Raw genomic sequence first — 13,032 nt, 5'->3', positions numbered from 1 at the left:
ATGTAAATTTGATATCAAAATGTTTTGCATAACATAATAAATTAAGTAAAATTATGAAGTGTAGAGTATATCAATGTAAAAACCACATTGCATTGAAAAATACAATGAAATTTAGTGTATGGAAACATAACATTATAATGGCCATTCACATACATTTAAGAATAAGAAAACATAATTTTGTAGCCTCTAGTACCAATGTATTGTTTGAAATTAATAAAGCACAAAATTGACATAAAAAAGAAGAACAATTAATTATGAACTATTACGTCATTGATGTTCAAGGCTTCTCAATCTCATTTCCTCTGCCTTCCTAATTGAAAGTTGCTTCCCACTTTTCATTTTTTCATAGCGGTCATATGTAAATGGTGGAATTATTCTCAATCCTTCAATAGACTTTACGCGAGAAATAGCCACAAATGCTAAACCAGCTCTTTCCTTTGGACCTATATAAATTGTTTCTTTTTGAAGAGTTAGTCCCTGTGATTTGTGAATTGTCAATGCCCATGCCAATCTTAATGGTAGTTGGAAGGTACTTCCCCTCTGTAATGGAGCTATAGGAACTGCTTTTGGATGGTGGTCATCAAATGGTATTTCAGAATAATTATCAAATTCAATAGTGACATAGGCTGGTGGTTCAGGAGGTCTAGTTCCAAGTCTATACACAATTTTTCGAATATATCGTAAAGCTCCATTGACAAGGACAGCTTCTATCCAAAGATTTGTACTCAACATGACCCTAGAATATTTACTGATTAATAACTCTAGATCAAGTTCATCAGTTGAACCATCTTGAATTATGTTACCATTCTCTGTCTTAGTTGCAAGACTACGAGCAACATGATACCCCAAAGAGTGCAACATTCTCTTATTATGATTGTGGACATTATCGTTGGTTGAGAACAAATGTACTTCTTTGTTAAAGTCATCATTTGTTGGAGCATCAAGCCATACAGGGATCCTCATCATAAGAAGATTCCAATCATCTATCTTAGGATTGGCATCTCTCAAATTTTTTAGGAGCTCATGAAATCTTTCTTGATCTTTTTCTTGACCATCTTGCCTAAATATTTTATCTAATGTAATTATTGTTTTGAATTCTTGCCACAATAATTTAGCTCTTTTTTGGCTAGCATATGCTGGTTTATCACTAACTAGAGGTAATTGACCAAGATCACCAACCAAAATAATAGATAGACCTAAAAGAAAGAAAAATAAAGGTTGAAAAAAGTATTAGGAATAATACACATGGGTTGTAATATGTATAAATATTAGTTCACAACAATAGAGTTAACTACAACAAAAGCTTTACCTGCATAACTTTTATCAGCATTTTCTGGGAATGCTTGTCTGAGATGGGAATCAATATTTTCCAGCAAGTTTTGACCAATGAAACTCATTTCATCAATCAAAATATATCTAATGTGAGCCATTTCTTCTTGAAAACTTGTAAGTTGTGTCCCCTCCAATTGAGTAAAATCTTTTATTGGTATTCGCAGTTTTGAATGAATTGTTGAAGCTCCTATATTGAAAGCTGCTACTCTAGTCAGCGCAAGTAATAAAAGTGGAGAAGGATTTGGCATTGCAGCCATATGAAGAGATTGGTTGATGGCACCAAATAGATAAGATTTTCCCATTCTTGTAGTTCCTTGAATTATGATACATAGAGGGTTCCCCACCTGATTGCTATGGTAATGTGTCATAATAATGTCAATGGCCTTTTGTTGCTTTCCACTAAGAGTTGAAAAGTTGATGTGTTGTGGAATGTCATCATACATGATAGATTCATGCTTCTTCATTTCATCAATGAAGTTGATAGCTACAATAGTATTGTCTTCACATTGATATCCAATAGACCAATTTGTATTCCTATCGATATCCCTTCTTCCCAACATGTCTACCTCAAAAACTTGCATATGTTGACCATGATGCAATCTAGATATGATTTCCCATTCATGCTCTATAGTATTCTCTTAAGCACGTACAATATCTTCTATATCTAAGTCTTTTGCAACTTCATCATTTTCTATTGGTTCTACTCGGCGAACATGCCAAGGAGTATAATGGAGTGACTCCCAATTAGCCACTATAGTAGCATCACTATCACCAATGTCCCTTTCAATGTCATGAAAAGGTTTATAGAGCAATAATTCCGATGAACAAAATTCAACCCATTTGTTGGAGTTCCGTAGAGGAATCGATATAAACCTTGGGAAAACTCTAACTATAGCTGCTATTTCTCTTGGCCCCCATTTGTTATCTCCTATTTTTTTAGGATTGTAAATCCAAGATGTTGCTGCATCAATTAATATTATACCTTCCATACAAAGGGGTCTTGATTTATAACCTTTTATAGAAGATTTTGTATGATCTTCCTCATTATTCTCTATATTAATTGTTACAAGCTTGAAAACTTTATGTGAAACATTTAGATTAACAAACTTTCTGCTACACTCCACCAGTGGAAGCTCTAACAACATATGACATGTTTCCTGAGCTCCAATGTCTCTTTCTATAACTATTTCTGTGAAAAGCTTTTTGTATGCCCTTGTTGCAAGATCATTTAGATTTTTCAAGTTTGATAAACGCATCAACATTTGATGATATGTTTCAAAACTTCTTTTAGCTTTTATAACTACATGTCTATAAAGTACGGGTTGCCAATCAACATTAGCTCTCTAGAGCTGCAAGATGTGTCGATTATGTGTGTTAACTCTATCATCATTTCTTGCTGGCTCAAAACTTTTTTCACTGGTTTTTCCATCCTCATATAATCTAGACCCACCCAAATTGACTGGCCAAGGAGCATTATACTTGGGAGGGATAAAGTTATAAGTTTGTAATGATGCACCTAAATAGTTTATTAATTATATGGACAAAAAAAATAAAATTCACACAACAATTACCTACAAACCATTCTTCCTCTCTTTTTATGTAAGCATGCACCCTCCTTGCAGACAGTGTGTCTTTTGACATAGTTTAATATCTCTTCATTGTCTTGATCAATATCCATCTGTGCTAGTTGTGCAGTATCTTTGAGAGATGGATGTTGACCAAAATGTTGAAAAGCCTAAAAATAGTTGTAGACATTATCGTTAGTTATTAATAAAATTTGTGGTTAAATAAAGTTTTAAGAATCATAACATAGTGAGATATGGCATCATATAATTGAAAACTTACCTATATATTTCTTTGGTGCACATCATGTCTAGTATTCCATGCATGAATAATAGAATGAAAATATCTTTCAACACATTTCCTCTCTTCCTCATTTTCCCAATCAATAGTGTCCATGTTCGGTGCTCCTTCCAACCATAAGAATCCATGCACATGAGGTGAACGTCAGTGTTGCCACTCATATCTACACCAAAATTATTTTACTTTCATACCCTTTTGAAGTATTTCTTTTCTAAACATTGTATGTCTAAGATGCATGTAATGTGCAACAATGTGAGGATAGTCAATGATATTTTGTCTTCTCCATTTTTGAGCCTCTTGTGGATCACTTGGTGGTGTCCCAGGCATTAATGCATGTAAATCAGGCCACTGCATGTCTGGTGCACTTAATGTGAAAAAAATTGTTGGAGTTCCTATTTGGTCAAGCAAGTCTATCAATTCACCTTTGTATTTAGCCCAATATGACCTTGTGCCTCGTAGACTTGTTCCAAACCTCATCAATCTATCAGCCAAATTACTACGTGGCATAGTCTTCATATGTTCACATAACTCATTGATTGTAATTGGAAAATCTTGTAAATTCCTTTTTATAAATACACTTGATGAACTTTGCGCATGATGTCACATTATCATGTTTGTCATAAAATACCTAAACCTTGGATGTTTACCAAAATGATGATCCCTACACCGAATCAAATGCTTAGTGAATTCATGAAGATAAACTCGCTTTATTCTTGGTTCTAACCAATCACATCTTCCATCAGGAAATAATGTTGGAAAAGCCATATCCAACAATCCTGATGTAACATATTCATTGATAGGAGATGCACCTATAGATGGCCATTCAATTAATTGAGATGGAATTGAATCAGGATTGTTCACCCATGCATGAATTAATTCCATTTCTCTTTGAGCATTGGGTGGTCGAGAGGCCATAGATGTAGTATGCTCAAGTATATTACCTTCATCTACCTCCATGAGTGGACCAACAAAAATTACCTCATTTGCATCAGAATCAAACTCCATCTGCACTGTCTTCAACCTATTAAAAATATTATCAAAATTTTGGGTCAACTCATTGAGAGCACCTTCATCAATTGTAACATCTACATAAAAGGGGTCATTTTCTATTTTGTACCTTAATGCTCTATACACATGGTCCTTATTTACAGTAAAGTTATAACTGGTGCCACGTTGATCCTGTCTACAGACAATAATTATGGGCAACTTGTCAATTGAATGTGGTAAAACTTTTGATACTTCTTCTACATGTTGGGGAAAACATAGTGTGTCCCTTGTACTTGTATTGACCACTAGTTGCATGTGTAACTTGAAGTATAGGACTAATATGTGCAATCAACATCTGTTCAACTTGAGTCAAATTTGGAAGCAGTTGTGGCTGAGACCCAGGATCCATATGGTTTAGAGAAGAAAATCGATGAATACCTATCTCTTGTTGACACTTGTTACATATAGGACCTTAAGAAGTATGATAAAATTTCATAAAAAGATATGATTCTTGACAAACATAACACATATTTGGACTCTTCAAACTATCTAGTTGATCTCTAAATTGCATCTGAAATCTTCTAAATTCACTATCAAGAAGACCATTTGGGTTTGTAACATTTTCCATAGTTCCTTCAACACTATCATTCATTTTCAAACAATTTCCATGTTGTGGGGTTGCAGGAACTCTTTCTACTGAGCTAGAATTTCCATGTTCAATGTCTAACTAAATATTTCCATTAGATTGTTCGTTGTAACTTTCAATTCCTTGGGCATCATTTACTTGATGGTCATGTTCTCGTTCATTTTGAAGGAGGATTTTTGGACTATTTCGATGCTATCTATTTCTTTCTACATTTCTTCCATCTCTATGTTGGATTTCCAATTCTTCCACTATTTCTTGAGCCCTTCTCCTAGCACGTCTCTCTCTATCAACTTGGTTACGCATTGTCCTTTGTTCCTCTATCTAAGCTTCTGTCATTTGTTCTCTTTGACATCTATGATAGTCTCTTTGGTATCGTCTATTATATTCTCTTTGGTATTCTATTCTCTCTTCCTCTGATTGAAAGTTCAACCTCGATCTCACCATAGCTAATTATATTAAAAAAATAAGTTAAGTTAACAAAATAAATTAAAAATGTGATTTTTTTGTAAAGTAATGCATTATAATATAAAGTAAATAATTATGTTAAATAAATGTATGTATGTAGGTCATGTTGATATTTAAACTTGGACTTAAATAATATAAATGAAATATGGAGTTAAATATGATCCTTATATGTATATTTCTTTGTTGAAGATAACACAAATTTATACAAAAATTAATAACAATTAGATGAATAAAAATTAGAAACTAAGTCACAATGTACAATAAAAAGATCTTTGCAATTTTATAATAAAATGAAAGACACCTCATATTTGTAGAGAACAATTACATAGTTGTAAAATCCAATTTTTTTTTATCTTACTTACAAAATAAAATTAATGATACCAATGAATGATATCGTCATCAATAACATCATACGATGGAAATAGAAAGGTCAAACAACAAATTAGTTCCATTCTTGAGGTCTCCATTCGGCATCTACCCAATCCAACCTTGGATGCAAGTTTGACCATGAATATGATTTCATGGTTATAGTGTCTGGAAAACAAACTTCACAGGATTCCTCACGGCTTAGTGGAGTTTGAAATGTAGCCTATATAGTTCCTCTCCACCAACAATCATTGTCTCTCACTTCAACAGAGTCCCCCACCTTTATATGTCTTGATAACAGAATGGCAGGTGGTAGGGGTCTAATATAATGTATAGTAGCTTGCTCCACAATTGGTTCTTTTGTCCCTTCATCTATAACGAAATGATCATGTTGAAAATAAAAAGTTCTATCATCTCTATTATGCACAAATCCTATTATGGTTCCCTCGAACCATGCACCCTGATACCCTTCTTCAAAAGAGGACATTTGAACCTTCATGCCAATTAGATTGTCCATTGTATCTTCCTTAAATATGAGTACAGAAAATTTGATTCTCAATAAATCATTTTAATATATTTGTAAAACAAATTATACAACAATATAAAAAGAGTAATGGTTTATCTAACATTAATTATTTAGTAATTAACAAAAAAAACAAGTCAGTATAACATTAAAAAAATGCAAACTAACATTACAATCAAATAAAGGAGCTTTTCAAATTATTCTTTCTACCTTTGTAAACCCTTCCTTCTAGGATATATTATATGTATTCCCTAAAAAGATAATTAATCTATTTGTCATTAAAAAAAATACAAGAAATTAGTATGACATAAACGTAAATTAAATATACAATAAAAAAATCTAGCATTATATTAAGAAAGAAATTATTAACATTAATATAATATAAATATGGCGGCATTGCCATCCATATGTAAAATTTGAAAATGTAGGCTAACATTTTAATTTAAAATAATAATATATTAACATTAATATATTATGTTTGATATGGCGGCATTGCCTTCCATATATAAAAATTAAAAAACTTAAACTAACTTTAATTTATACTCATTATATTCTAAGCAAGTTGGAAAGTTGTGAACTTTTAAAACTTTGTCACCAAAGTAGTCATATTGTGGAATCTAAATTTTAAGTCACCTTAGATAATGAAACAAATATTAAATATTACATATTTTAGATAAAGCAGCAACATTAATATAATATAAATATGGCGGCATTGCCATCCATATTTAAAATTAGAAAATGTAAACTAACATTTTAATAAAAATAACAAAAGTTATTATAACAGTAACGTATAGTAAAAATAAAATAAAAGGACACATTTTATTATGAGAGAATATATTAGCATTAATATGGCGGCATTGCCATCCATATGTAAAATTAGAAAATGTAAGCTGACATTTTAATTAAAATATAATTATATATTAACATTAATATATTAATATAATATAAATATGGTGACATTGCCATCCATATGTAAAATTAGAAAATAAAAGCTAAAATTTTAATAAAAAATAATAATATATTAACATTAATTATATATTATGTTTGATATGGCAGCATTGCCTTCTATATATAAAAAGATTCTAAACTCAAAAAAAACATCTTAAACTCAAATGATTCTTTCTATTGTTTGATATTAATATACATCTTAAACTCAAAAGAAATCACAAAATAATTTAAATTAAATTAATATATTATTACACTGAAAGCATTCCTAGGCAAAAAAAGAATTAAATGATATGTAGTATGGATATGCATATTTCACAATCACAAACATTAAACAAATGTAATCCTTTTTATTGCGAAACAGTAAACTATCAATTTTTGGTCATTTGTTCAGATTTGCACTTAAATCTCTCAAAAATTACCTCCAACTAATGCAATTGTATAGCAATTTCGCATCGCCAACCTCTCAAAAAGCGAAGTAGTGATATGGGTATTTTGAAATGTAATCTTATACTTCAACAATATTATCTATTAAAAAAGTGCTAAAACTAAATTTGATATAGTAAATCTTTGTAATTGCGTACTTACAAAAGAAAGCTTAACTGTTTTGACAATATCAAATAAATATCAAATATAATCTATTCACCACTTAGATAAAAGCTCAAACATAAAGCAAATAGGTTAACTAGATTAAAGAGCAATGCACATTAATGTAACATTTTTGTTATATAATTGAAATAAGTGAAAGACATACGACATTTCTGTTATATAATTGAAATGAATGAAAGACATACGCTAAAGAATTAATAGCTTGAAGTTTGGTGTCTACAATTGCCATACTCACTTTCTTCCTGAGGGCAGACATCCACTCCAGACAACACCACTCCAGACAACTCCACTCAATCAAATGTTCAATAAAAAAGGAGCGCTAGGCACTTATAAATAAAAAATTTTGCTATTGTTCGACTTCCATAAACTAAAACGCATGACAGAGTGACATTTTTTGCATGGCATTTGAAACAATTCTAATAGCATATGGTATTAATTGCCAGTTACAAATTTGACTTTATCTAACAGGTGGTGATGAATTTTAATAGTTATTTCCAATTCATTCAATTTGTTTGTAACTCCCTGACAATCTTTTTTCCTTACACGAGAATATTCATTGGCATATTCTCGTGCTGGCTCCTCTTGCTTCCATTGTATATGCCTCTCAGCATAATAATGGAAAGTAATTATGTTTTAATGCTATAGAATGTGTAAGAAAATTTTCTTCTATATTTTTTTATGATTAAAGAAAAATATAGAAAAATATAGAATTATGTAAATCATTTATGATAAAATTATTCTATTAGAATATGGAACAAAATTTACATTGAAGGAAAATATTCAACTTTTGAATAGACTTAGTAAATATGGTTGATTTTTTAATTTCTATTTCTGTAAACTTTTTTATTATTCTAAAAATTGCATGAATAAGATTATTAAATCAATATTGTATTTGTTTCTTATGTATTTTATTTGGTGTTATTAATTTCAACAAGTGTCACTTATGGACATGTACTTCCCCTTATAATTATAGATAGTAGAAATTCTATAATAGTTATAAACTAACATTAAACATAATATTAGTTTAAAAAAAATTAATTAAATTGGGTGTGCATTTCAAATTTAATATCATCTATAATTTTATTTTATATAATATTTAATTTTTATAGTGGCATAATAAATACAATTATAGTGGTAAATATTTAGATAATATATTAATATTAGCTATGAATTTATTTTATATAATATATAATTATTATAGTGACCTAAGAAATATATTTATAGTTAATAGAAATTTTTATCGTGATATAGTAAATATAAACTAGTTATAACAATGAATAAATAAAATTTGACATTAGTTTGAAAATGAATACTTAAATTGAGTCTACATTTAAAATTTAATATTATGTAGGAATTTGTTAATTTTTCATATTTATTTGTAAAGACCATTTTTTGAATGCATTTAAACAATTAACTATCTTAATTATATAGTTGAGCTTACAAAATCTCCAAAATATTGCCATTAAAATTACAATATGCAGGAGCTCCATAAAAATGGAATCTATAACACCGAATGAATTGAACCAGTTGTAATTGAGGCAAATAATTTTAACTAATATATTTAATTTATAAAAAAGTAAACATTAGAAATATTCAAATAAGTACAAATATTTGAATACAATTGATTCATCTATACTTGCCATACAATAAAATTGTTAACTGCACATCTATTTTATCCTTATGTAATATAAGGAATGAATTAATGACTATATTAGCTATATTTTATTTGGTGTTGAATTATTAACCTCGAATGTGTAGCTAAATTGAGGTCAATAGTGAATTTACTTTCTCATGTGGTTGTATTAGACTTCTTTGATATTCTATAAACACAACTTGTATTATTTATATGAATAATTCCTAAATGACAATAAACAAGATTTTTCAATAAGGAAATAACAATCAAATAAATACTCATACTATATGCATTGTGGATGTTATATTAATTCACTTCAAACTACTTTGTTTCCTCTATAAATTTTGTACAAATAAGTATATTTTAAAAGTTACTTGTAGACATGAAAAAATTATATAGGTCAATGGATGATGTTTATTATTGGTACACAAGAATGCCTACATTCTTAAAAAAATACATTATATATGCAATTTTATTTAAATAATTATCTTTTAATAGTATAGACATTTAAAGAAAAATTTCACTTTAAACATTATATTTGATTAGAAATAATATAATTACATCTACTAAAATTATATGAACATAAAAAAAGTTAAATATTCATTATAGAAACATAAATCATGATCTAGACTCCTTTTAGTGAAGTTATATTAATATTATGCTAACTGAATAATAGATTGATGTAAAATGTTAAAATATGTAATTGAATTTAATTATTTCTCTTTTTTTAGACCACTTTATGATTGAAAAAATGCATGGATATGAACACTAAAACTACAATCTTTCAAGATTGTTGATAGTGGGGGAATTAAAAAAATGTCAAGTGACGTGCTAAGTTTTCTATTGATAGTAATGAGGGAGATGGATATTTGGAAGGGTACAATGTAGATGGCTTGGTGGTCTATACATACCCTATTTGATTTCTAAATAGTGTCAGGAGTTGTGTTCATTAGGTAGGTCCTAATTTTCCTACCTTAGTGTGCTTGTATAATGGATTTTATGGTAGTCTTGGGTGTCTTATATTTGGTTTATGGTTTGGGAACTAGTTTATGGAGTCCATTTCTCATACATCAAATCTCATGTTGAATTGGTCTTTGCCTTGTACACTAAACCATTTTATAGTCCACTTCTCTTCCTTTTCATTACTATTTACATGGGTTTTGTGTTATGTGGTTCTTTCTATTTCATCTAGGCCTAGGTACCTTCTTGGGTTTTTCTTGACATGACTTTTGTTCCACTATAAAATGTTGAATCAAATACTTAATGTTTCAAGGAGAAACACTAAAAACTCAATCCTCTCTTCATATAAATTCATTAATGAATTCAAGAGTCCTTCTTAATCATGGACTTTATTTAGTTTTATGATGTGACATGGTAGTTATCATAAAGCGACTTATGTTATTCAGACAATGGAAATCAACTTTTGCATTTCTAAAGATTTTTTGTCACAATGTACAATGTTAAAGAAAGTTATAAATTCCAAATTCTCTTATTCAAATCTAACTTAAACTTACTCCTACTTTTACTTCTAGAAAGGAATGAAAATAATTATAGCTTTCTTGGACTCTACTATGTTTAATCTCACTAAGGGCTCCACCCACCTAGTGTAATCCTCTACGAAATACACAACTAGTTTTAACATCAATATCCTTTCTCCAATCATATCATTTGGATAAAAACTAAAGATTGAACATCAATTGATATTAATTGTTTTCATTAGCTTACTATATAACATACTGTTACAATTGGTAATAGACTAGTAGTAAATATTTTTCTGTTTCAAACAAAAAATATTCACACTAACTTCTATTCAATTAAACTTCTACAACATGAAAATAAATATACTCTAAGTGAAATATTAAGGAAACCTTGCAACACTCCAAACAAAGAACAATAAATTCACTAAGAAGAACCAACAATGGATTATAAATCACTTTAACAATTATTATAATAATAACTTTATGAAGTTTATCCGTTAGCTAGACTACTCTACTCTATCTCTCTAGTCTCATCCCTAAACTAATCTAATATCTTCTCCTTTAATATCTAAAACTAATGAATTATAAATGAGAAGCCCTTCATATTTTGTAGATGTCCACAAAAAATGAAAGGCCAAGACCAATTCAAGATTAAGAGCCATAATTTCTCATAAAAAACCCTAATTAGGGTTTCCAAATTCACAACCAATTCTATAAACACACCAATTTATGGCCTAGTAAAAAAATTACAATGATTTTGATAGTTAATGGACCTTTAAAGAAGGCTCTCTCAAAAAACAAAAACTAGGGCTTTCTATAAAAACTTTACATTGTTTCTTCCATTTCAAATCTTGTTATGGATATTTCTCTTGTCTTGAAATCTCCATAGGTAATACTCTAAATGATGCTTACATTTAAGATTTCAAGTATGCTACTTGATGCTTAAAATGACAAGGTTTTTGTGTGTATGGACTTCTAAAAAAAATATATGTCATGGAAATTACTCTTCCATGTCACTAATTTGATGGGTATTGCATGTTCTTCAAAATATCTGGTCAATTTTGTATGAAAGATCATATTTCTAGAAAAATTTATGTGCTTCCTCTATTGTAAATGAATCTCATGAAATTGTGTTTTATTTTCTTTGGTTTTCATAATTTGGTTAACTCTATTTCTTATAGATTACAATGTTCCTCTTGGTGGCTTGAAAAGACTTTCACAACTAACCCTTTTAAAATAATATCCTTGACATTATTGAAGTTATGCCTTTCTCTTTGAAACAAGTATGAATCCTTGAAATTGTTCTTCGAATCAACTATTCCCATTTGTGTAGAATTTTCTTGTTTAAAATTATTTCCTTTCAAAAAGATGTTTAGATCACATGGAAATAATGAAACACCATTCTTACATTTCTTTATATTTGCATTGTTATACCAAAATATTTTTATATAGGTTGCTTGATTCATGTAGGCTTCATGTTGAGGCTATTTTGAGATTTTTTGGTCTGATCTAAAAATAATGTCTTTATCCATTGGGTTGGTAGCTATTCTATAAGATCTCTAAACTTCTTAACAAAAAGGGCATCAAAGTGGCATTCAAGCCCATATCCACTCTGAGACACTGCATCCCTCCCGCTAAGGACCACAGAGATGTCCTTACTGAGGCTGGGGTCTACAAAGTCCTGTGTTCTTGTGGAACCCCTTACATTGGAGAAACTGGCCGCTCTTTCAACACTAGAATCAAAGAGCATGCCGCTGACATCAAACATAAACAAATTCTTAAGTCAGCTCTTGCTGAGCATTCTTCCTCGACCAAGCATCACATATTCTTAGAGGATACCCAAATCGTGTATAGAGAGGACAATTTCTTCAAGCGCAAGCTCAAAGAGGCCATTGAAATCAATAACCATCCCTCTAACCTCAATCGAGATGAAGGTTGGAGTTTGAGCACTTCCTGGCGTCCTTTATTATCTTCCCTTCACAGCAACAATCCTGGGTCCTGTCCTTCTTTCTGTCCTTTCTCCTTCTCTCGGGTGTGTCTTCTCTCCTCCCTTTCCCTTGTCTCCTTGGTTCTCCTTTCCCCTCCCTTCCCCCCCCCCCCCAATCCTCGTCCCCTCTTCCCCTAGTCTTCTTTCCCTGAGTTGAGGTCCTCGCTCTCTTTCCTGTGTTCTCAATCTCTTGTTTCT

General features: G+C 30.2%; 1 protein-coding gene across 1 annotated transcript; it reads right to left on the bottom strand.

Annotated features, from left to right (window-relative positions):
* Positions 1 to 267: 267 nt before the first annotated feature.
* Positions 268 to 963, bottom strand: LOC149577305 (uncharacterized). The gene has a single exon (XM_089796029.1). The coding sequence runs from the start codon at positions 961 to 963 to the stop codon at positions 268 to 270; it is 696 nt and encodes a 231-aa protein (XP_089652155.1).
* Between the last annotated feature and the right edge of the window lie 12,069 nt (positions 964 to 13,032).

The sequence above is a fragment of the Cupressus sempervirens genome, chromosome 1 (genome assembly GCF_028749045.1).
Source record: "Cupressus sempervirens isolate cs-2001-9-10 chromosome 1, ASM2874904v1, whole genome shotgun sequence".
In the NCBI taxonomy this organism is placed as follows: Eukaryota; Viridiplantae; Streptophyta; class Pinopsida; order Cupressales; family Cupressaceae; genus Cupressus; species Cupressus sempervirens.
This window is presented reverse-complemented; position numbering and strand designations above follow the sequence as displayed.